At 37.7% G+C, this 26,930-nt stretch overlaps 1 protein-coding gene across 1 annotated transcript in view; it reads left to right on the top strand.

Annotated features, from left to right (window-relative positions):
- The window catches only part of LOC139451136 (cGMP-dependent 3',5'-cyclic phosphodiesterase-like), a 79,984-nt gene that overhangs the window by 39,834 nt on the left and 13,220 nt on the right, over positions 1–26,930 (top strand). The window contains exons 10-30 of the mRNA XM_071232933.1: positions 1,145–1,186; positions 6,124–6,192; positions 6,941–7,071; positions 9,194–9,305; positions 10,830–12,024; positions 13,248–13,311; positions 13,681–13,762; positions 14,128–14,188; positions 15,016–15,097; positions 15,638–15,672; positions 16,090–16,205; positions 17,215–17,292; positions 18,427–18,549; positions 20,122–20,192; positions 20,590–20,712; positions 21,283–21,370; positions 21,964–22,011; positions 22,302–22,376; positions 24,639–24,738; positions 24,925–25,037; positions 25,594–25,739. Of these exons, the coding sequence (XP_071089034.1) occupies positions 1,145–1,186; positions 6,124–6,192; positions 6,941–7,071; positions 9,194–9,305; positions 10,830–12,024; positions 13,248–13,311; positions 13,681–13,762; positions 14,128–14,188; positions 15,016–15,097; positions 15,638–15,672; positions 16,090–16,205; positions 17,215–17,292; positions 18,427–18,549; positions 20,122–20,192; positions 20,590–20,712; positions 21,283–21,370; positions 21,964–22,011; positions 22,302–22,376; positions 24,639–24,738; positions 24,925–25,037; positions 25,594–25,739 (2,954 nt within the window). The remainder of the gene's footprint in view (positions 1–1,144; positions 1,187–6,123; positions 6,193–6,940; positions 7,072–9,193; positions 9,306–10,829; positions 12,025–13,247; positions 13,312–13,680; positions 13,763–14,127; positions 14,189–15,015; positions 15,098–15,637; positions 15,673–16,089; positions 16,206–17,214; positions 17,293–18,426; positions 18,550–20,121; positions 20,193–20,589; positions 20,713–21,282; positions 21,371–21,963; positions 22,012–22,301; positions 22,377–24,638; positions 24,739–24,924; positions 25,038–25,593; positions 25,740–26,930) is intronic.

Raw genomic sequence — 26,930 nt, 5'->3', positions numbered from 1 at the left:
AAGGGTAGAAAATCAAATCCAAAATGTAATGACAGGATAATGCTACCGCATTGATTTCATCTCGGTTGGCCTCATCTGAAATCCAAATTTCTCTACAGTATATGGATCTGATGGAATTATTTTGTTATCTTGTAGTAGAAAATGCCGAAGGCACAATCATTGATTGGATCCTATTTCTAGGAATAGATCCCATAATTCTTTCTTTGTAAACAGCCTTGACTTAGGTGTGCCTGGCTAGCATCAGTATATCCCTCCTTCTTATGATGAGCTTCATTCTCCATGGCTTGATAGCTTTATGAATATGCTATTGATAGGGTGTGCCAGGAAATAGGTAAATATTCATCCTAGACTGACCAGTGGCCTAATGTTGTATTTGCAGGTATATTTCAATATCTGTCTTGCTATGTTTCATGTGTGATTGACATTGACAATTCATGGCACTAGCTATCATTAGGCTCTTGTTTCATTAGTGGAAATGTCAGTTATGTGTCAGCTGGTGGTGGAATTGACAAGTAACATGTAGTTCATGGATGCCCCGACACACTGCCATTTCCCACTGCTGCTCAACAGTAATGCAGTGGGAAGGAACAGTGATCACATCTCAATGTACTGATACAGCACCCTTTATCATGGCCATTGAATACAGCCAACATAAGAGACATCAAAGACTGGAACTGTGTGTCCATAACTACATTCAACTGCCGTGACATTTGACAACAAAGCCAGTTTCTCTTTCCTCATTTGATATATTCAGTCCATAATTATAAAAAAAAAATATTCAAATGTTTTGAAAATGCCTGCACGAAAGTTTAGAAAGAAAAAGTGCCACAATGGTTTCATGAATATATTTATTTTGCTTTAATGTGAATATCTTGAATGTAATGTGAAAAGAAAGTGTGAGCTGATGTTACTGCATAGTGTTGTCAAAAAGTCAGCTGATTATGATTTGCTTGTCTCTTTTGTTGATCTTATATTTCTATACTTGTAACATTTAGTCATAATGGAATGAAACAAAGCATTGTCAAGTATCTCTCCTTGTCAAAGAAATGTTTATTGTGCCCCATTGTTCACTCAAGCTAGTACTGGTAATGGATGCTACATCACACAATTGTTGTTTATGTGTTCATGTGCTAACTATTTGCAGGTAGTTGGAACTAAAATATTACAAGAAGAAGTTCGCTTTCCAGTGAGTATAATGAAGGCTTTCTTTGTGTTTTTGCAATGTTGACATTGTGTTACCACATTATATATAAGAACTCTACATCATATTTCATTTGCATGTGAGAAGGTGCCATACAGTAATTAGACTTTGAAATGCAGCTGTTCTCCTGGGAAATGCTGAATCTTTAATGTGCTGATAAGCGAAAACATTGGGAATGGAAACAAATTAGTGATAGCCAGCCACAAGTTGCCACCCAAGCATCACTGACAAGGTTCAGGCGTTTTATCCTCATTATAAAACACTGGTGTTACCTCTTCTTCAAAGCAGCCTTTTCATTGTAATTTGCATGCTAACTGTGAAAGATCTGCTCAGAAATATTTTACTGACATGAACACAACAAATAATTGCATTTCTTTTGTTTTTTATAACTTCATTTTCACCAACATCCCTTATTCTTGCATCTGAGATCACATTGACCTCACCAACATGCTGTTTCTGTTGGTAGGTGGCTAGTACTAGGAATACAATCAAACCCATTATCTTGAATGTGCTAATATCTCCAACCAGGGTTAGAAATTGGCACTAGTCCTATAGTCCTTGCCAAACTGCCCAATAGTTAAGGTATCATAAGGACTAGTAGATATTTGCCATTTTTAAGGGTTTTGCTATATATTATCATTACAAGGACTAGTGGACCAAAAATGTTAGTTTCTTCCGCTGCCAACCTATTCTCTGGTCCCAGTAAACACATATAAGTCTGCCTGCTTATCATGAATATATTAAAAGCTTTATCTCAAACCTTGGATTCAGTCATAACTTTGACTTTACTATTGAATTTTGTACCTTTATTTCAAAGTAGGCATTTGTCACACTAACATTTTTCATAAGCATCTCACATAACGGTGAGCAATTCTCCAAGATACATATATATCTTATACCTTTCCTCACACATGTAACATTGCTGTAAAAGTACAGTGCAATTTGAACCAATTGTTCAACCAATAATGGACTTACCTTTTGACCCAATTGTAATGGTAATCTTTATTGACAAACATAACGATGTGAGTTAACATGAGTAACAATGTGTGGCACTCTCTGGCTACATCAAATAGTGCTAATCAAAGTCAGATTAAAGGAATCAAAGTTGTGTGACGCTACTCCAATATCCAAGCCGTGACTTCACCTTGAGGTGAGAGAGTCACTTTGTTTTTTCTGTCAAGTGGACAGACTAAGTAAAAACGGACGTGGATGTACCATTTTAACCCTATTGCAGTATGTCAGAGATAGGTGATAAGTTTTTACAAAATACTAAAACCAGGTGCCACTCACTCAGCTATTGTTGATTTCTGTCTGGATGTTCATGCCTCTCGATTGTCCGAATATCTCGAAGTTACAACACAGTCCCACTAGGTTCAAGATAACAGGGTTTGACTCATCTTCCCGAGGCAAGAGAGTTAGCTGACTTTAAAAGTCTAGTTTCCACCCTTGCCGAACTATCCTTGAATTCCTGGGCTCGATCGTAGTGCCACCAGTGGTTATTACAAGTTATGTCCCTTCTAAACCTCTCCTATGGACCAATCAGATTCCACCTCTCGTATTACTTGCATTTGATTCAAACTAGATGGCGGCACCCAGTCAAGGTGGTCTGATCGATAATCAAGATCTTTATTGTGTTAAAACGGGTCTTACATCGCAAAGTGCATCAAATCACGTGAGCACCTTGATTAAAATCATGAAAAAATTTGGAAAATATCTGTTAACAACAAGTTGGCGGTGCACATGCTTTGCTAATCCTGCAATCGACCGAAATCAGCATGACAGTTTACGAACAGGATTTCAAATTTGTTGCGCAATTTTGATTGGACTAAGCATAGGCTCGTTAGCACAGCCAAAATGTAACTCCATAATACCAGCCTAGTTCGGCAAGGGTGGAAACTGGACTTTTATAGATAGTTAACTCTCTTGCCACGGGAAAATGGGTTTGACTGTACATATAAATGCCTAAAAAAGCTACAGATATTCAGTGGTGCACAGTATTACCAGTATATCGGTAAATTGAGGTTCAATCTTTCCATGATACGTATCAGTGTATTATCACACTATCATTTTTTAATGCACAGTATATCGAGTGATTTCAAAAAGCAATTTTTGTCGCGAAGATAGAGGTTAATTCTCAGTTATGTGCATTCGTACACCTCAATCATCAACATCCAGTGTCACAAGATGGCGGTGTGATCAGTTGTCAAAAGTGAAAGGCAAAGTGTGTAAGCACTTCTGTCTAAAACAAACAGATGGCAAAGTTGATAACACAAATATTGCATTCTGTCACAAGTTGGCTTCTGAATAAAAAATTTAGAGTTATACATTATTTAAGAATTGACCTTTCACTTTGTGTGAGATGATTGGAAGCTCCGACGTTCATACAATGTTTGGCCCTCACTCTATGAAGGTTCATACTCCAATGAACTCACCCAAAGTGAAAGTGAATTCTTATAATTTTTTATCACAATTTCTTACCTCTTAAGTTTCTCAATGTATACTGAAATGCTGAGACCAAGATTAAAGGTTCTAAATGATCAGAAATAATGCTTATGTATGTTTTCGTGCTATGGAAATCCCAGGGGTTTCCCCAGGAATGTGGAAGTAGTCCGTCAGTGTTGACGTCATTTCAAGAACAAGGTCTCGTGAAAAACGTATGAACGTCAAATTGTGTCGTTCATACACTTATGCACGTCAATTTTGCGGTCATGTGACCGACCTCTCGTCCAGTGGAAAAGCTGTATATCGCATAAACGTCAAGTTAAAAAATTATATCATGATAAATCTCGCAATACGGCCTTGTGCATCGCAAGATATTGCGATACACTGTAAACCTCTGATACCCATCACTATTCAATGGTATTACGTTTGCTCTGAAAGAATAGAAAAAAATGTGCTCAAAGTTGATGATGCAAAGGTATCTTAGACTTTGACACAAGTGCTTGCCTTTGTTGATCGATCTGGCAATTTGTGAATCCCATTAGATCCACTTGGGAAGATAATGCCAGAACACTGAAGACTGCACTGTCTTACAGAAAGACAATTGCGTCCCCAGAGCTCCTTGTATGTGACAGCATTAAGTCATGCTCTTTCTTCCTGCTGCCTTCATCTCTCTTTATCCAGTTAGGTCACCTTTTAAGCTGCTTAAGCCTGACTGCTTTGTATTGAAGACTACTGTTGGGGTACTGCTGGCACTGCTGGGATATAAACAAACTGACATCTGTCATCATATCTCAACACTGTAGCTATCATATACTGCTTAGATACAGTTTGTGTGCAGATCTGTTGTGTAAACACTGTCCTTGATTATTTCAACAAACGTACATGTCAGTTCAAACTGAGCGTGAGAAGGTAGAATCCTGTACTCATCTTGCCTATCAGCTGTGAGTGATGTAAAGACAAAAGAGCACCTGCTTGATCATTTGTAATTTTTCCAGAGCTTTTAGCACCAGTGTTTCAAATTTGTCAGTAACAAATAACCGTGATGATTGGATAATATGCAGAGAATACAGAAATGTGGACCATGTTATGTACTGTGCACGATGCATGGTTTTGGAATCATCAAAGCAGAGCTATTTGGGCTTGTTTATAGTTCATAACAAGCTTCTTTCCACAACAATGTCAGAATAGAGTTAAAATATTTATTTCAAGGTTCATTTTCAGGTTTCTTTTGCTAATATGGATTAATAATTAGTAAGTGAAAATGTTACAATGTCTTCTACCATACATTTTTGTCTTTGGTAGTAAATGCAGAATCTACACGTGGGAAAGACTTTAAGAAATAGAAAAATAATTTCATTTCTCATCAAGATAATCTACATAGCATCTAAGTATGGTAACGTGTGATTGTGCTGACAATATGTATATTTTCTACCATTGCTTTTTGCTTACACCCTCATTTCAGTTCTCAAACTTCCTGACATCATCGTGTATAAATAACTTCCATTTCTATTATGGATCGTGAACAGAATTTCACTTGCCTTAGTTTGCTCTGTTAATTTGAGATCAGTGCAAAGCAATCAGAGATCCATTTCCTTTTCAAAATAAAGACACCAGCCATTTTCCTGATTTGGGCTCCAGCACATGGACAGTAATTAAAGCCACAGGCAGGAATTCTTCCTGTAATCTTTACTGCCTCAGCAATCTGAATGGAATTATCTTGTAAAACTGTAGCTGCTAGCAGCAAATGAATACCATACAGTAACTAATGGCTAATGTCCATGAGACAACTTTGCCATTGATGATGACAATGAACTCACAAACGTGCCAAAATGCCCTTTCACATATTTTTAAGATTTTTTGTGCCATCAGCCCCAATATTTTTCAATTATTATATACACTCTATTCAAGATTCAAGTCAATGTTTTGTGCATAATACCATGTTTTTACATAAATATTTTATCCTCTGCCATGAAGTGGGAGGGGGGTGGGGGGAATGGGTGCTGTTAAGTTCCATCGAATGAAAATCCCTAGTGTTTCCAATGATAACCACTGATCCCAGTGATCTTTGATTACGTAGCACCATCCTACTGAGATGGCTGAAGGTACCAGTCAGCTAGCAGAGTGTAAATCAGGTTTTGATTAAGAGTCATTTAACTCCCCAGGCACCATTTGTGGTCAGGAGTTTTAGTTCTGCAAGGGATATGACTAGCTCATGCTTGTTTATATTGGTATGTCCTCAAATAGGTGTAATAAATTATTCTGAGAACAATTTTGCAAAATTTGATATTTTTCAGGAATCTCTTTTATACTGCCCTATAAAGACTGATAAGAACAATAGCTACCATACCACCTCCGACCTGATCCATCAAGTTGTTCCCCTCCAGCCAGCAATTGTGTATGATGAAGAGAAAGCCCAATAACAGCTAATCCCATCATGTAGCCTTGAGTGCTAATATAGATACTCGTTATTTGTTTTACAGGGAGAAACCAGCAGTTTTGCTGTTGCTCTGCAAACCAAGCAGCCAATATGCCTGGAGGATATTCCACAGGTGGGAAAATCTTCTGTCTGTCAATTGGCCATGCATGTTTTGAGTGTCATTATAATGAACAGTGTCATAAATTACCACCGGTCTGCTGGTTGGCCTGGGGAAATTGCTAGAGTAACTCTTCTCAACATGATTAAAGGAGCAAATGTGTTGAAGGATTTGTAATTGAAAAAATGCTTCTCCCGTATGAAATTTTGTTGACCATGCCTGTTGTTATAATTGATAGCAAGAGGGATTTGCATGTAGGTTGAAATATATTGATATTGGCTATAAGATAGCCCATACTTCATGCATCTACATGTTAGTTCATGTTGAATTAAGTGTTCTTTTGTGTATAGTCAGGATCACATGTGATGAATAAAATAAGTAATACTATCATCCAGGATCTATAGATGTTCCATGGTTCTTAAATTTTACAGTTTATTTTCATTTATTTGAGTGATATTGTGTTTCAAATTTAGCATATGTTTATAAAGGCTGTGCTGAAATCTTTACTGTTGTGAAGTCAAAACTTTTGATTTGTAAAGCTTAATCTTACATTGGATATTTGACAAGGCATTATCTTTGAACCGGTAGATAAATTTGCAGACTGCACATTGGTTCAAAATAAGAATTGTATTGTAATATTCCATATGCTTGTATCCCATATTTCTGAGAAAAAAAACAGAGTTACATGATCATGATGTTTAGATAGAATGCGTTTAGGGTGTCAACTCAGTTAAAGTGATCATTCTATGTATTGTGTTGACAGGACCGCCGGGCAGGTTTGGAAGATCACATAGGTTTGAAACTGGAATCCTTCCTGTGTGTGCCAGTCAGGAGGAAAAGCAGTGATGACTTGATTGCCCTAGCATGTGTTGCCAACAAAAAAGGAACAATTGGGTAGGATTTCAATAAACATTGTAATTTTTTTTCTAATGTCATCCATTTATTCAGTTGAAGTTTGTTAGTCCCCTAGGCTTTGATAGCCAAATCAATATTTTTATGAATTAGTCTTAAATTTCTCCAGGGGCGGTCGGGTAGCCTAGTGGTTTAAGCATTCGCTCGTCACGCCGAAGACCCGGGTTCGATTCCCGACATGGGTACAATGTGTGAAGCCGGTTTCTGGTTTCCCCCGTCGTGGTATTGCTGGAATATTGCTAAAAGCAGCGTAAAACCATACTCACTCACTCACTCACTCACTCACTTAAATTTCTCCAAAATACATTTTCTCACACTGCAAACATAAGAAAAGACCAATGTAACTGAAATTTCACATGCTTGTTCTCTGTCGTGAAGACATATTACTGCCAGCTGAAACTCCTGATGGTCATTGCTCATCCATTTTTGTTGGAAATGTATTGAAATTTGGTATTTGTTTAGTTTCAATACACATGTTTTATGCAATATATTTAATTTTGACCTTGTTTTCACCAGCTGAACTTTGGCATGTATGTTTCTGCCAATGATGATCATATTTGGTTCAAATCATTAGACTTAAGTGTCCGTTTTTATTATTAGGTATATATGCAGAATTATTTCTAATATCAATGCTGACTGCACTATTTATGAAGTGCCTGTCTTTATGACATTATGAACTGTTGACTACATATAAGGGGAGCTACACTGTCTAAGCACTATTTTTTTATGTCATGACATGAACCCATGGACTTAAAAATTACAGTACTTACAAACTATCAGGTATAGCAGTATAACATACATCTTCCCGAGGCAAGCGTGTCCACAAGCCTATATCACAGCCTAGTTTCTACTCTTGCCACATCAAAGCCACTTTCTTGGCTTTGAGCCTGGCGCCACCTCGCTTAGATCATGAGTTGTGCCCCTTGTTATAAAAATACCATATCCAATCAGAACACTGTTCTTATCGCTTATAGCTTTACAAAGATGGCGACTACCATAGGCGACAACCTTGTTGATCAGATAACGAAAACATTCATGATTTCATCCCTGACACAAAAACATAGGCAATCGTTCGGGGCTATAAAAGAGGAAAAAGACATATTTGTATCAATAAAGACAGGCAGCAGTAAATCACTTTCATAAGAATGTATACCAGTCATGGATGTTGATTTTGTGAAATGTTCTCTGATTGGATTATCAATATGTGCGATAGTCCAATCATATTTAGCACAGGAAAGTGGGCTTGATGTGGCAAGGGTGGAAACAAGACTTTGATGAAAAGGCTAGTGGACACTCTTGCCTCGGGAAGATGTATTACATATGAATCATGAAAATATACTAATGGAAAACAGTGATTGTGTTTCATATAAAGTTCAATAAAATTCATTTATTTTGAAATAAATAATGAAGACACATCCTCGACATTGAGGTCATGATTGATCATTTACAATTTGCATGTACATGTTAATGCACAGCGCACAATTTGGATGTTTTTGCATGTTTGTTGGCAGCATAAAACTCATACACATGGTTTTTGTGTAATGTGAACAGCATACACTGATAGTTTAGCTATCATGTGCACATAAAAACAGTTTTGTTTAACAATAAATAACACTTACACATTGCCACAGCTTGCTGAAAATTAACGTGTTCACGTTGTGGGTATGTTGCAAGGAGCAAATGGCGCCAGTTTAATTTTCATCAAAACTCCACATATGGCCCATTTTAATGATAACATATAGCAAAACCCTTAAAATGGGCCAATTTCTACTAGTCCTTAGGATACCTTTACCATTGGGCAGCTTGGTAAGGACTACAGGACTAGTGCAAATTTCTAACGCTGCTGAGACAGTATACTGTTCACAGATCAGTCTACAGGCTACAGGAAAATGTAACAGCAACACTTGTGTTACTTAAAGTCATCAGTTTGAGGGTGTAGTGTAATGGTATGGGGCAGCATTTTCAATGGCAGTTTGATATTAAAATATAAAGTTATTTTCAATTCCACTTTATATGAAGCACTTTACAATGATCTTAAAGTTGCTTTTTGGTGATATTTTGTTTATGTGCAGAAACATTCCGTTATATGTCATTCTTTTTTCAGGTTCACTAGTGAAGATGTTTATGCAATCCACCAATGTTTTCAATACACCGCCACTGTTCTCACCAGCACACTGGCATTTCAAAATGAAAGGAAGCTCAAGATTCAAACTCAAGTAAGATAATTTGATTACCGGTAAGCAATATGCTGAAGTCATGTAAATTGCTTTATGAATTCATCCCTCAAAAGGAGATGCCCTCTTAGAAGCTGCAATTAGTTAGTGTCAATTCTATGTATCATATTTGACTTAACAAGCACCCCGCTCTAATAAGCGCCCATGGTGATATTTGCTCATATTTTGGCGCCCCTTTCTGATTGATCAATGTACACAGACTTATTTATTCATGTAAAATACGCACTCATGTGTTATACGCACACTAAATTATGAGCAACTAATGTCTGGAAAAATACATCTCCATTTTATGATGCGCACAGACTTTTCTGAAGTACCATTTCAGGCTGTCAGTATATATGACTGTCATGATCCGTCATCAGAAATAGAATATCAACAAATCAGTAATCAGTATTGAATTATGCATGTTAATGCTTTTGTTACACTATATATGTGTTAATTGTATATCTGGACTTATGTTTGTTCAGAGGTTCAAATCAGATTTTCATTATGGCAGCCATATTGAATGAATGAAACTTGGTACATGTGTAGTCAGTAGAGGAGATAAACATGTTCCAGTTTCTTTTGCTTTGTTTTGTATTTTGCCCTTGATTTGACTTTGACACTTTGACAATACTGAAAGCAGAAACTTCTTATGGCAATTACACAGCCATCAGAGATTTTTGTTCAAAATGTATTGATATATGTGTGGTTATTTCAACACATGTATGCTAAACACTTTGGGGGATATTTATAATTTTGGCCTTTGCAATTTGACAATGTTCTTAATTCTTCCAAAATGCACTTCCTCAAACTATAGACATCATCTCCTCACAGACCACTACAAATGTAGCTTAAACTTCACATGCATGTCCCCACCAATGGTGACACTACAATTTGCTCAAGAAGTTCGAATTTGATTATCAAAATGTCTGACTCTGCAGTTATTTTGATAGCCAATGCTCAGCCATTTCTGCTCAAAATACACTATAAATGTCTTAAATTATCTCAAAATGCAGGTTTATTTGCTCTGAGGAAGAACTTTAAATCATTAGTGTTTTTGTGTGTGAAACAATTGGAAACATTATATGGCATTAAAAAATATATTATTATCAGAGGGTTGTCAATCACTGGATTGTCTTATCCTGACTTATTTACAGACTGATATCATATTAGTGGAATAAACAACAAACAAATTTTTGTGTGTATTTCAACAATGTTCTACAATAATACATTCATTCTTGCCCATTGTGGATAGTCAGTAACTTGTATCGATTTCGTTAAAACTTTTGTCTTCAATAATTATGTTGAAAATATTTGAGAAGCAATGCTGACAACATTGTTTGAGTGGCTGTCTCTCTTGGCATTTGAGACTACATATCCAGGTGAGCTACAGTGCTGTGGCACTATTTTTCAACCTTCATTTGGATTTCTTGCATGATAAAGGTACATGCTACCTGTATCAAACTGTCACATGGAAAGAATAAGGAAGATGAAGATATAGATATCTTTTCTTTCTTTTTTCAGGCACTTTTACATGTAGCCAAAAATCTATTCACCCGCCTAGGTGAGTTTGTTTTTGCACTTGGCAAGCATTTTTGTGCATTTAACAAAGTATCTACCTCTTTTAGTGACTGTCTCTATAGCACTGCAGTGACAATGAGTGAACAATGTCATGAGAGTTTTAACAATTCCTCCCTGCTTGCTTATACCTCCATGGACACTAACATAGTTAAGCAACTTCAACAGCAAGAAAAGCTTGCAAATGCACTCACTAACAGTAGCAATAATAGGTCACCTGAAAAAGCAGGGAAATTAGACCACAAATTTCACCCGAAGCTGAAATCCCCAAATGTTAAAGTATCAAAAGATGAACCTGGAAAGAAAGCTGCTTTAGTCTCTCCCTACAAGAGAAAACCAAAGGCTTCAGCTGAATCTGATCCACCTATGCCTACCAAGGACCAGGCAGCAAGCGGCGACTTCTTCAACAGCAGTGATGAGGACTTGGACTTGCACCAAGTATCACCAATGAGTGGCACTGAAAAGTACTTCAGCCCTGTCTTCACTGATGTGAGCTGTGATGAATACCTGTCTGTTGGACTCTCAGAGGACATTGATGGACAGTCATCAACATCCGGAATTATGGAAGATGAAGATGATGATGACATGACTTGCAAACAGAGGTTCTTTGATATATGGGTTGAAGCTACTTTGAAGCTGAAGTTAGATAAGAAGACAAGTAGATCAGATTCATGTATTATCTCAGAAAATATATCCAGCCAGATGCCAGATATTGTGAAAACTGTAGATTCTGAGAGAGGTGGAAGCCAGGTTCACATCTCTGTAAGTGAACCTACTTTAGCCAAGACTCGAAGTCAAGGTAATACAAGCTTCACCATCTTAGGCAGCAGCTCCAATTTCTTGAACACTGCATTCATCAATGAAGACTCATCCAGCATGGAACAGTTCAACAGTGAGCTTGCCCTCACCCTGAACATGGATGATAGACAACTGTCTGAGCAAACAGTGATTGTAGAGGACACTGAAACCCAGGTAAAGCATATCATCTCCACCAAACATGTGCCCTACATCCGCTCCTTCAGTGAGATCCCCACCAATACCACAAGCTGGCTCTGGCACCAGCAGGAGTTGTGGACACCCAGCACTTATGTCATGTCACAGATGCAGGTGCCTATTGCTAGGGGCAATCTCTTACAGAAAAGTAGGTGCAAGAATTCATGTTCTTGTTTCCAGTTGAACTTTAAACATCAGCAGTTCTGTCTTTGTTGTGTTTCTTGTTCAGGTTTAGAAATGTATCAGTTTCAGCCAACAGCTTTAACAATAGGGGACTGCACTCAGTGACAAGCCAATGTTGGTGGACAATAATATGCAGCTGCAGCGTGTCTGGGCTGCCTTCAGCTAGCGACCTCTCCCTTTCGGCCATTTTATGTCTTATTGATGCTGCTAAAAACAAGCACATCAAAGAAGTTTTCATTGTATCCCCCATTTAGTAACACATTTGTATAGTCCTTACAGTTAGTAAAAGGATAATATTTATAAGACTTAGGCACTGTCCACATCTGCAGAGGACTTACTAATGGCAGCAGTTTTTTTCTCCTCCACAAAAGGAAATGTTTATCCTGACAAAAACCAAAAAAAAACCATAAAACATGTTGCCTGCCATTTGATGTTCTGTTTAAGCATAAAGTAGTATAACACCTGTCTTAAGACATACTTTGATCAGCTTTGTTCAGATTTATATGCTATGTTGCATAATTGTAATATTTTAGGAACACAGTAATTGTTGACAAAGAAAACATGTTTATTAGCTAATACAGTACACTTAATGAGCTACTTTGTTACGTCGTACAAGTTGATAAGATGACTTGTTTGTGTGGGAAGGTGCAAATGATATTGACTCTACCTAAGGAGGCTACATGACACAGTGCATGCAGCTTGGATATTCACAAGAGAACTGACTTGTCACTGGGAAGACAACGTAACTGAATAGGATTGATTTTGTACAAACAAGTACAATGTTTACTACTAACTTTTCAATACTTACATTTCAAATCACAGTTGTGATAATCATGTTGCCTTCGTTATTATCAATTCCAATTTCATTAATTCACTAATCTGCTGCTTATAGATCAATGTTGATATCATTATCTTATTTTTAGTGTCAGCATCAAGATATCATTAAAGTTATGTAAAATGTTGAAACTTACTAAAGCTCATTGCAATTAACTTTTGTCTCAATTATTTTAGGTTTAAGTTCTCCGTGACAGGTTTGCTTCATGAATTGAGGCAATAAGTTATTTAGTCTACATGTGTCATGTTCATCTGAGGGCCCTGAATGTAGTTTTTATAACATTTATTATTGTTTGAAATAGCAAGAAAGACCTTTTTAGAAAACCTTTTCAAAGTGCTGCTGCTTCATTTCAGATGACCTTACAAAACTACTCAGAGAAATTATGCAAGAAGCAAGAAATCTCACACATGCAGAAAGGTAAGGAAACATCACAATTAATCCTTCAAATAAATAATGGTTCATGATTGTATTGCACCTGGAATGTAAATGATGAATCAATAGATATTTGGCAAATGAGGTGCTCATGATTTTTCAAATTTGGAATGTAAAAGGGTTATTTGTGGCTTCATAAGATATTAACGTTTGATTGTTCAGGAATTGTATTTTTCCTCCAAAATGTTTCATTTGATAAGCATACCATAATGGTACATTCCATTTTTATCAACAGCTGATGCAAGAACGCATTACTCTGTCACACTTAGTGAATGCTTTATCAGACAACTTACAAAACGAAGAGTCCTTCTCCCAAGTAATCATGTACAATCCACAGTAATACTTGTGTTACAGGTGTTCTGTGTTCCTCATTGATCCTGAAACAGACGAGCTAGTTGCCAAGGTGTTTGATGGGATAAGTGCAAATGACAAAGAGGTGAGCTGATCCGACGTTCCTAGGTGCAAGTAAGAAACAAGACATTCAGTTAAGTAGTATTTGACCAGGATTTCAGAATCAGCCTTGTTGAAAAGGATGCTGCTCAAATCCAGGTAACTGGCTCCTCCCCTCTTGCCACCCTGGGATAGAATACCTCTGCAATATCCCATGCTTGTCACAAGTGCTAAAAGAGGATCAGGTGATCAGTGACTTGGCTGATGGCGTGTCAGAGTGCCCCAATAACAAGGATCTTTGCTCATGCTTTAAAATCACTGTTTGTCTGGTCCACACAGACTGCTGTGATAGGGGTAATATTGTTGATTACAGCATTAAACAACAGCTGCTCACTCATACTTCTATTTCAGGTACAGCAGGAAATTAGAATGCCGAAGACACAAGGGATAGCAGGACATGTTGCTACAACTGGTGAGATAAAATGATTCAGACATGAATTATTTGTGTTATTCCTCTATTCTTGTACTGTTTCATTATTAAACTTTTCAAAAAGAGATGTATATTTGTTTATGCAAAAGAATTCATGGCTCAAATCAGTGATAGCAAGTAACAACAAAATCTGGTTTGCTATCCTGAAACTTATGTGATAGCCTATATTCGCGACCGACACTCCTCAGATTTAACTCAAGAGGCACTTTTGTTATTTCCACTAGTTAGTACTCGCAGATAATGAATGACAGAAGACACAATACCAGTATTTTGTTACGTATATATGTGATTGAATAAAATATTAAATGACCAAGCTTTTTTATGACACTTATTGGAGCATATTATGATTTTGCTGCAATGGAAAAGAAAATGCTACATAAAAAGGATCAACAATAAAATATTGCTTCTTTGCAAAGAGGTTATTTCTAGACATGGACATAGGTCCTAATTGAGTTCATGACCTGTTTCTCTTTCATATGTTTACATCATACACGTGTTTGTAAACATATTCCTTGTAGTATATTCATATTTGAATGTTAGTTTCTAAATTATGGAGAATTGAAGAAACATAATTGAAGAAAAATTAATGTGAAAAATGGATTTGTGATATCAGTGGTAGCTTTGGTTGACATTTAAGCTGTTAAAGTGAAAGTATTATTATAACAATTTGCTTTACTTCTACATTGATATTGGATATGCTCAAACCTGATATAGCTAAACCTGAAGTATATATTTTCCATTATGATTTAGAATGGCATGCATTACTGTGAGTGTAAATGTAAAAGCAGAATTCTTTTTTAATCGACTAGGTAACCTGCTTAACATTCCGGATGCATACTCCCATCCATTGTTCTACAGAGGCATCGATGATTCAACAGGGTTCAAGACCAGGTGACAACTCCTTGTTGAATGCTGAGTTTCATAACTATCCATTTGTGGATGAGTGATATAATACCATTCGGCATGAAAAGTCTGTCCTGATATACTCCTCTCGACCCTCACATCACATCACTTAAACATGCTGAAGAAAACTGAAACAATAATTCATGTACACAAGTAAAGGGAGATGACTCTTAAAGCTAACTGTCCGACCAGTGATGTTGTAGAATTAAATTTTTGTCGTTCTGAGGTTAAGGCCAAAATAAATTGATTTCATCCCCAGCTGCCTCGCTACCAAACAGCCCACCTGGCATCATTTGTCCCCAAAGTACCTACAGTCATATAAGATCACTGTGTGGTCCCTTCTATTTTTACTTGATAACATACACAATATACATAGTCCAAATATGCATACATGCTTCATGTGCCTTGAACAGTTAACTATATACATATAATTCCTGCACATCACACTTTTTATATTTTTGATAAAAATCTTATTATTTCATTATAAATAAATAAACAGATCCATGTCAATATTTTTACCTCTTTCAGGAACATCCTCTGTTTCCCCATAAAGGATGAAGAGGGTAAGACGTTTCCTTCATAGTATAGTTAAATATATCTCTTATTTTATCATTAAATGAACTCTGTCGTGGGGATTCAAGGCTTGAATATTGGTTGCCATGCAGCAACCTATCCTTGTCATACAAGGTGGCTTTATGGATCAGGTGGTCAGGCTGAGTGACTTGGTCATACCCCAATGGTGTGGGAAATTGCACAAATGTCAATCACTGGTTAGTCTGGTCTAAATTTGATTGTTTACAAGCAGACATTGCTGGATGAGGAGGCATTAAACAAAAGACAAACTGAGATTACTCCCCCTGGGTAATGGGATGGTGTGAATTTCTGTCCCTGACCAGTTAATGTTCTTCAAATGTAATTATGAACAGACCAAATAAAGACACAATCACTTTGTATAATATGATATCTCTTATTTGTTTCAGAAGAAGTTCTTGGTGTGGCTCAGCTTTGCAACAAGAAGACTGGTCCCTACTTCACTGTGTTTGATGAAGATATTGCATCCGCCTTTGCTGTGTATTGTTGTATTAGCATCAGCCATGTAAGCATCATTTATGACATTAGTGTATACTTCACTAAATGAGTTATTGCCTTTTATTTGTATTGAACAAGTATGTTGGAGATGTCAGGGAAGAAGTAAAAAAACCAGCATGGACTCTAAGGCTAAAAAGAATAATAGTCTTAGTTCTCAGGCACCAACTGCATCATCATACAGTCCGCCGCTCATTTAGTTTTTATTTCCCTTTTAAAAAAAAATAAAACAATCCTAATACTTAAAAACAATGTGATACAAATTAGCACACACTTACATCCCTTTACATGGGCACTGCTTCACTGCACATCTCATGTTATGGATATGCGGCAATAGGAGTGTGTATGCTTTGTTAAATGTAGGGAGGCCCTTTCCCAGGTTGATGTTACACAACTATTTATTTGGTTACATACTAGTTTGAACAAGGGAACAAGCAAACAAACAAAAAACACCGCCCTCACACACTGTGGTTTCAAAAGTCATTGCCTGAGAATCAATTCTTTTATTCTTTTAATCCTTACTTTTCAGTTACGGTTTGTTATGGTGTTCGATATGAGGAAGCATTTATGAAACAGCATAATATGACCAGGCTGCTGTTTATGTTGTGACATTTCAGGTGTAAAACATGTTTGATGCACCATGTGTCATATTTCAAATTTCAAGTTGCAGAAGACATTTTGGTTTTACATGCTGTAATGTAAAATTACTACCATATTGTTTAACTGTGTGCATTGAAGCCTGGACGAATGGTCTAGGTAGGATGTAGAGAACCATGACTATCTATCTGTTTCAGTCTCTGATGTACAATAAAGTGATTGATGCTCAATACCGAAACAGTCTCGCAAACGAGCTGATGATGTTTCACATGAAGGTAAACCATGGCAGCAGTTTGGCTGGCTTGCTGGCTGGCTGTCTGTCCCCTAGACCTGTAAATGTCCTAGCTGATCATGGGGAATGTGTAGACATCTTTGGTTTCTTTCTTTCTGTATCATTTGGACAACTATATCTTTTGTTTCAGTGTCTCATGTACAAGAAAGTTCAGGACGCACAGCACCGTAATAATCTATCTAATGAGCTTATGATTTATCACATGCAGGTTAGTTAGTTCTTTGTGTTTTGTTGGTCCTTCTGCTTCAATATTTCTTTCACACACTTTTTATTTCTGCTTCTTTGCATGATATGTAAAGATAGAAGTTGCTCAATGATGAAGTTGACACAGGTTATGTGGAATAACAGAATGGTAAAAGTAAGTGTTTGGACAACTGATCTTAATCTTGAAAAATAAGATTCAGCACATTTGTGACTTAAACAAATGCTGACAGTGCTTCTAGTAGTTTGTCTTTTCTGCCATATATGCTTGTTAGAATAATATCTATTTGATTCCAACTGCAACTTCTATCTTTCCCCTAGTCTCATTTGTTTGCATTTTCCACAGCGTGTTTGCAGTAGGGTTAAACATAACTTTTTATGTCACATACTAAAACTTTGTTTTTCAGTACGCTTCTGTGAGCTGTTGACTGCCAGATGTTACTCACAAAGCATGGTCATACACTAAATTATAGTACTGATCTTAATTTTAATTAACATTGAGATACTGTATGAGAACACCCTAAAATGTTTGAAAATCTAAAAGTACCCTTCACCTTTATCATGAGGGAAACCGGCATGGTCTACCGGGCTAGTACAAATGTCTGTCTTTCCATTGGACCTGGTTCTGTGCTCAAGCCCTTGTTTACACATTTTGGGTTTTTACAACAGAAACTTTTTCCATAATTTGGAAAATGACTGAAATATTGAGAATATGCATGTTGCACAGTGTTATTGTTGGATGATACACTGATACACTTGCAGTGATGTGGATACAGAGTGGCTTGGTGGAGATGCAAACAAGCACATCATTCTTTTGTCACAAGCATGGATTGAAAGCTCAAATCTTGCCTCAGTTCACATGTTCTGCAGTGTGAAGATGCCTGCCAACAGATGTGATTGCAGAAATAGCTTTGCTGAGGTTGACTATCAACATGGACAAGACTAGGTCCAACTCATGTTTTTTATAGATAGATATATGTTGATCGTTGTACTCACGGAATAAGCTTCTTTAATTAACTAGGTTTATTGGGGGATTTTGAATGACTGTGTCTAATATATCTGGTGTAGTTGATGGATCTTGAGGAGACCTATTTGTTGTGTTTATACAAGTGTGTCTGTGAGATGCCATTGTTTGTCCTAGGTGACAACTGATGAAGTCCGAGATCTCATCAGCTCTGACATGCTGTCAGTCCATGTCATCAGTCCTATCTTTGACAAATTCTGCTATGCTCCCCGGACAATTCCAGAGGCTGACACCCCTGTGGTGAGTGATAGATGAGACTAATGCTGAGATTAGCCATAATGTATGGTGGTCCTGTGTACAAAATTTGGCAACGATGGTCGCAGAGAGTAATTGGATGAGTGACCATGCTCAACTCGTGAGAGTTCCCAGGGCTTTGGTCCCACTCGAAACTGGAGTGCATACAGAATATTTGGTGTCTCCTTAGGCAAGTGACTTTGTTCGAAAAATAAGCCTCTGTTCACTCAGCAGTGAATGGGTACCCGGTAGGATGAGATGGTAATGTGACTGTCAACCTTCAAGTGCCAAACAGGCAGAATGGGTTGTATACTCCCTGGGTAGCTGGGAATGAAATAGAGTGCACACTAACCCATTGATCGGGGGAATAATAGTGTAGGGCTTTGAGCATTCCCCAGTGTGGTGTGAAAATAAAAGCACATAAATGGCCTATTCTCATGATTATTTATATATTGTAGGATGCATTGATGCATCAAGGTAATCTGGGTACACCATCGTCATTTTCAACAATTTGCCTTGTGTACGAGTCATTTTTAGGTATTGGACTCAGTATTGAACACCTTATTACCTTTCCAAGGATTGTTATGCATGGCAGAATGGCACATGCTTGTGTGTGTCATCATGCCTGAAGGTATGGATCATTGATCCTGTTAGCATCCACTGTCTGACCAAGGACACATTATTTTTAGGCTGCCATTATGTTGCAGGATTATTCTCATTCAGTACATGTGCCCCCTGTGAAGATCCAGGTTAGAATTGGTCATCAGCAACCCATGCTTGTCATAAAAGGCAATTATCGGAATCAGGTGGTCAGGCTCGCTGACTTGGTTAATTGTCCGATACCTGGATTGACTGGTCCAGGCTTGATTATTAACAGACAACCATTATATAGCTGGAATATTGCTGAGTGTGGCTTAAAACAAAAATGTACAAAAACAATGTGCACCCAGTGACATGTAATACATTGTTTCTAGGGGATCATTGCATTTTAATATCTTGGTATTTGGAACCTCACAGGCTTAGTGCATCCTAAAAGAAGGGTTTCATGTGTCAGTTGCTATTATAGTTAAAATGGACAGAATTATCATTAAACTGCCCACATGTTATCAGAAAGCGGGCCACTGTAACTTGATAATGGTCTCATATTGCTTGACGACGGGCCTTTATCACGCTCCCTTGCTAGGTGATGTCATAGGATAGGGATTGTTGACGTCATGTTGAATAGGGACGTCATCTGGTTTGTTCTATGATGTTTCCATATTTGTAAAAGTGGGTCAGTGACATTCGTGTTGATTGCAGTACATGTTTCAAAAATGATATTGTTCTTTCTTTTTATTTGATAACAAATTCCATCCATTTTAGCTATAATAAAGGTAACGCTATTTTTCAGGGCATTAGCGTTTGCAGAAGCCCTCCTTGCCCTCCTTCGTCCGACAGTTAGTGGAAGACCTTAGGCTTCTGCAAATGATAATGCCCTAAAAAATAGCATTACCCTTATGGTATAAGAGTTTGTTGTTTAGCTTCACAAAGGTTTATGTCATATGTCTGGTTTGAATGGAATGTTTTAATTTTTTTCAGGCTTGCTTGAGCATGTTTGAAGATCTTGGTTTGATTGCCAAGTTTAGAATAAGAAAAGACACATTGGCAAGGTGAGAGCAAAACTATTAGGTTCCTGCCCAGTGGGGATTTCTGGGGTAGGATAGGTTCCCAGAACCCATGCTAGTCCAAATGGACAGAAATAAGGATGTGACTACTATTATTGAGGGTTTCCTTATGGATTGTGTGTCATCAATCCATAACAGCATGGATCATACCCTTACTGGCCATGGATTTATCAAGTACAAGCTTGATTCATGCACGATCACTTTTCCATAATATTGCACTTTGGTGTCTAATTACACGAAAGTGTTAAAAATTAAGTTACTGGGTGTGTATATGATGAATTTGTGTAATAATTTATATTCATTATGCAGTTATAATGATACTGACAGAAATGTCAGAGTGTGTAGCTATGTGACTGAGTTATGTTGTTTTGCACTATTTCAGGTTTGTACTGATGGTGAAGAGAGGATACAGGAATCCACCATACCATAACTGGATGCATGCATATGCTGTAGCCCATTTCTGTTACCTTCTGGTCAAGAATCTGCACTTGGAGAAACATTTAAAGTAAGTTGTCTGATCGTAGTGAATATGTGTTTGTGTCTCTTTGTCGCAGGCACCTGGCCAGGCCCAGAGTTCAAAGATGCTGCAAGTTGCTGTAACTAGTTGTGCCCATCATGCCACGAAATATCAATTACAAATGGAAGGTCATTTATTGTTCTTTTTCAGGACTCATGACCCAGGCAACATATCAGTCTAAAGACTCAAACTGCTCCTTTGTTTCCCGTGAACTGTATTGTGTGTGAAATGCACAGCTAGAGTGTCAATAATAAAATCTGTATGGTGGTGACTATTCAAAGAAAAGATAAGTCATTCAACAAGTATACTTCTCAGTGTCAACTTAAGCTAGGTCCAGGTGTCATAGAATCTTGCACTTATACAATAGTACCTTTTAGGTTTGGAACTATGACAACTGTCCCTTGACTTCATGCTTAATTTCAATCCCTGCTTCTTGTTGGTGGAATATGTCAAAGTGTTGCATTGCTGTAGTTGACAATATGGACTTCTGAACTGAATTAATCTGTTTATCATACCAGTATGGCTACAAGAGTTATTCCCCTTTGCTTGTTCCCCCAGAGAGATCGAAGTGTTTGCTTTATTTGTGGCCTGCCTCTGTCATGATATTGATCACCGAGGAACAACCAACTCATTCCAGGTGCAGTCAGTGAGTACCCATTTCTAAATTCTTTTCAATCACTTTGAACAAGTTTTGTCCCCAGTGAACTAAAAAAAGCCCATTCATTACTATGACATACTTATATTATTCTTTCAATCATGTTAGTGTGTAGGAGTAGGCGCCCAAATTTTTCACAACTATTGCTTTACTCAGGCTTTGTATTCCTTCCTGGTTTCTAAAGTTGCTTCACTGAATGACAGTATATCTGAAATTTCAATTAATTTGAGAATAAAAATTAAATGATAAAGAGACCATTACCCTTGTGGGTTTTTGTATCATTTGTTAAGAATAAATAATATGTATTGCATTCACCAAAGGTTGCATTTTTCTATTTTTTTCCTAACATACATATAGTATTGATATTTATGATGCAAAAATATGGCATTGATAAGATTTTGATTGCCAAAGTGATTTTCATCTTTCTAATGTTTTCAACAAGAACACATTTGTTTTGGCATCATGAAATTATGATGTTACTGAAACTTGTACACTAGTCCTGTTGAATATTTCACTAAAATAAATAATTATTTTTCTTGTTACTTCTTGACCATACAGTATGGGCATTTTGTTTTCCTGTCTAGGAATCTGTGTTGGCAGCTTTGTACAGCTCTGAAGGATCCGTCATGGAGGTAGAAAAAAAGTTTCACATGTCAAAATTCTGACATTTTAATTCACAATCTAACAGAGTAGATACATCAACATCATATTCCTTAATAATCATTACTTTAAGTTCAAGTTTAGAACAGTTACTTGAAAAATATCTTTTCTTCACAAAAGTTAATGCAAATGGTAACTGTAAACTGTAACTGTAAACTGTTCAACTCTGGCAATTTTGATTGGCATCCTTTGATAAGAGGGTCAGTTGTGCCAACAAGGTGACATCTGTTTTTCAGTATACCCGGTATGATTTATGTTTCAGCGTCACCATTTTGCGCAGAGTATGTGTATTGTGAACACAGAGGGATGTAACATCTTCGAACACCTCTCAAGTTCAGTAAGTGCTACTTCCAGGTGAATAGTATCAAGCATTCACTACAGGGTGAAAAAGGCACTTGTCGAAAAATACACAATCTCCCTTGTAATTGATTACTGATGGAACATTGTGAGTTGCTTATAGCTTTTTTAACAAGTGATCACTTGCCTTGTGAATAGTGTTCAGGAGCATGTATGAGGGGTGTTCATTAAAGATTTCCCCTGACCCACTTCTGACGGACCTAGTGGAATGAAACTTGGCCTAGGTATTAGTCTTTCTCCACATAGAACCACCAAGAGTTACACACTTCTCCCATCGTTTTATGCAACTATGGAGACCTCGCTTGTAAAAGCCCTCATTTTGCGTCTCAAACCAGGACTTGACTTCAGAAATCAGTGTTTTCCCTTCAAAAATGACTTCATGGTTGGAAAGAGGTGGAAGTCAGATGGTGCAAGGTCAGGAGAGTAAGGAGGATGTGGAAGGATGTCATAGCCACAGAACCGCGCTTCTGTCTGGGCAACATGAGAGTTGTGTACTGGAGCATTATCTTGCAGGAGACAGACACCCTTGGTCAGCATGCCACGCCTCTTAAGCTTGATAGCGATTCGGCAATTTCCGCAGCAGTGAAGCATGATAAGCTCCTGTGATTGGGATACCCTTTGCCAAGAAATCCATCATGACTACTCCATGCTGGTCCCAAAAGACCGTGAGCATGACCTTACCTGCAGAGGGTTGGACACGTGCCTTCTTTGGGGGTGGTGACTCCACATGCTTCCATTGCATCGACTGAACTTTAGTCTCAGGATCATAGTGATGGACCCATGTTTCATCCTGTGTGATAAGTCTGTCAAAAAAGTTTACCTGGTTTTTTTGGCACATGTCCAAAAGATCCTTTGAGCAATTAACTCGTTCCTGCTTTTGGAAAGCAACCTGGGAATCCATCGTGCAGACACCTTATGCATGTTCAAAGTGTCATGGATGATTTTTTCCACAGACCCTACACTGATCTTGACATCTTGTGCTAACTGGCGAACAGTTATACGTCGGTCTGCCAAAATGGCGGTCTCCACTTGATGGATAGTGTCCTCATCAGTGGCTGAATGGGGGCGACCAGGAATGGCAGCTGTTTCCACAGATGTCCGACCACACTTGAACTGGCGATGCCAGTGTTTAACAACGTCATATGATGGGGCATCTTCCCCATAAGTTGCTTTCATTTCACCGAAAGTTTCTTTTGGTGTGCAACCTTTCAAATATAAAAACCTAATCACTGCTCGTTATTCTACTGGCTCCATTGTCACCTCTACTCGATCATAACACCTGTAAAAGTGGTAAGATTAATAGTTCGGTGCTGCAAATTCAGACATAACCCATATATACATGTATCATTACACATGTGAAATTTCAACCAAATATGATAACCCTAAGTGGTTTAGGGGAAATCCTTAATGAACACCCTTCGTATGCCGGTACTCCTTCAGCTTTTTTCCTTCTTGTACCATTTGAAATCATGACTATTTGGGGGCATATATATTAGAAAGATTACCGTATTAGAATTAGGGGGCTCTTATTAGAATATTATTTTGGTGAAAAAAACAGTGTTGAAAGATAAATTTTGTGGCTCATGCTGACAGCCTGAAATGTTTATATACAAGAGATACATTTTTCCAGAATTTAATTGCCCATGATTCAGGGTGCATATAACAAAGTGCGTATTATACGTGAATAAATAAGTGTTGTGTACATTGATCAATCGGAAGGGGTGCTAATTAGTATTGTTAACTAGCCAATATATTAGCAAATATCGCCGGGGACACTTATTAGAGTGGGGCGCTTATTTTGTCCAATACGGTAGTAGAAGGTAGGTTGTAGGATTTCAGATTTCTGAATATATCATGGCAAATGGCTAATTTTACATGCTGACCCTTGTGATGGTGATATACTGACCCATGTGTCACTTGTCAGTATTGAATTCAATCCTTGATTTGCCTGAGATCTCTTGTCTCACTGCTCTTGAGTCCCCACTGACACAGGGGGATTTCACAATCTCTATTATCACTGACTTCCCACAGAATGTCTTCCGCAAATGAAAGTAATTTGATTGCAGAAATTAGAATCATGCCATTTGAAAGAGATTCAAAACAGGGATGATATGTTGAATAAAGTAATAATTTGAAAACAATACAGAACTGGGTGGACTGCAGTGGACATATTAACATGTGAGTGCACCATGGCAGGTTTTCTGGGATGTACATAAAGTATAGTGGAAACTGTTCCTTGCAGGACTACCAACATGTGCTGGACCTAATGCGAGACATCATCTTGGCTACAGATCTTGCACATCATCTCAGAATACTTGGTGGTCTGGGAATAATGGCTGAGAGTGAGTATACATACATTGAAACATCCCCCTTTATTTGTATCAAATTCCAGGAAGTAAGTAAATTGGTTTTCTGTAGGGGATTGATCTAAACAGATACCTTATTCCCATTTGTTGTTATATGGTACCTGATCTGTGGTATAAGATATGCCACCCTTATATTTCTCCCATTTTCTATTTGTGCTACAGAAGGCTATGATAGTACCAAACCAAATCAGAGGAACATGCTCCTGTGTCTGCTGATGACCTCATGTGACCTCTCTGATCAGACAAAGGACTGGAACAACACCAAACACATAGCTGTGAGTAATTTGAATGTGTGGCACAAACACATAAAGTTTCCTTCTGACTTGACTTTGGTGTGCAATGCAAGCTAATCAATAAGTGGGAAGCAACACATCTTTTGATTTGTAAATAGATCTGACATATTCTTTGGATTTCTTAATGGCATCCATCAACCATTCGGACATGCTTTGCCAAAATGTGCAGTTCACACCCACATGTTGTTAATGTGGAAGATAAAATGTTTAATCAAAAAAATTAACAGGATTTTAAGAAAGGAATTTTTTAGTGTGAAATGATGACTAACATATACATCTGCAGATTAATTCTCCAAAGACCCCAGGATACTGTTCCATAGCCATTTCTTTGCGTCTTGTTTTCACAGGTTTAGTCAGGGTTTTATCAGACTTTGAGCACTCCTGCCTTTGATTTTCTTTTGGAAAAGCTATGTAGAGATTATTAACAACAATGGTATCTTCCCTTACTTCTTCGTGGCCTCAGGCCATATCATGTGAAGGTCAGCGATAGAGGTCATGAGATTTGAGCATCTGTAAAGATGAATGTCCGTATTTCCAGGCCCAAGTGTACCAGGAGTTCTTCTCCCAAGGGGACTTAGAGAAGGCAGTTGGGAAAGACCCAATAGAAATGATGGACAGAGAAAAGGCCTGTATCCCAGACCTGCAGATCAACTTCCTTGATGGCATTGCATTGCCAGTATACAGGTGAGACATGCTATGGAGCTGAGCTGGTGAACACTTTTTATACCTATAGGAGAGGTGCAGTGCGAAAAGAGAAATATTTGGATTTTCTGAAAAAAATATAGCTTTTCTTCATTTTTTACTTTTTGGACTTGAAAACTACTTCGTGGATTCTTTTCTAATGGTGTTACAGTTTCTACACCAATAGTAGAGGTGCATTGTGAAGTTTGTTTTCAATAATTGGATTTTCTGAAACAAAATACAGCTATTTTTCATGGTTTAACTTAGAATCTGTTCACTGAAATAATTGTGAAACCTAATACTAATAGAAGAGGTGCAAAGTTTGATTTTGATATGTGTATTTTCTGAATTTTTGAGAAAAAAAAAATCATGTTTTGAACTTAGAAATTTGTTGGAGTCGAAGTCAGGGTATGAGAGAGCCTTGCTCACTTTTTGTCTTGTCATAAGATTGTAGTAAAAAGAATCAATAATGGTATCTTGTCAGGAAATGATGGTTGACAGTTTATGTGCATGTGAAGCTGAGCGTTTCTCACTTGGGGGGCACGGGTGGCCCAGTCATCTAAGGCACCGCGATTCGCTGTGCAGAGTTAAGTCCCTTGGGCACGCCAGAAACCTATGATTGTGGGTTCGAATCCCGGTTCGCCCCGATTATGTTTCTAGGTTTGTCAGCACCATACCCGTGCTCGTGGGTTTCAACGAAGTGGTAAATGTCTGAGACTTGCATCACTTCGGGCTTTCCTCCCAAATTAAAGGGGCACTGATCTAACGCAATTCCCCGGGACTGGTTGTTGCCTTTGTTATTGTTTTTTCCCAGTGAGTACCCGGATGTATAGCAGAAATCTAGACTAGTTCGCAACCTCTGCTGCGCAATTCGTAAGCTCATCAGTAACTTTTATGGGTAGTAATAAGGGCGTATGGTCACATTGATCAACAAAATGAAATGCAGTTTTCGAGATAATAAGGAAATGATGGTATATTTGTGGGTAGCATCGGTAATGGTGACGAAGTTTTGATAAGTCACTTGCTTGGTAATTTTGCGATTTTCGTTTACACTATTTTGACTTGCAACACAAAGTAAATATTTCACCTGAGCATTGCTTTTTTATAGTGTGTATATTTTTTTACTGTCAAAATGTTTAACATTTTCAAATTTATTAAAAGTGACTAAAAAACATTTCCATTTGTATTATTATG

Source organism: Haliotis cracherodii, unplaced genomic scaffold (genome assembly GCF_022045235.1).
Source record: "Haliotis cracherodii isolate W230 unplaced genomic scaffold, xgHalCrac1.p SCAF_8, whole genome shotgun sequence".
Classification (NCBI taxonomy): Eukaryota; Metazoa; Mollusca; class Gastropoda; order Lepetellida; family Haliotidae; genus Haliotis; species Haliotis cracherodii.
This window is presented reverse-complemented; position numbering and strand designations above follow the sequence as displayed.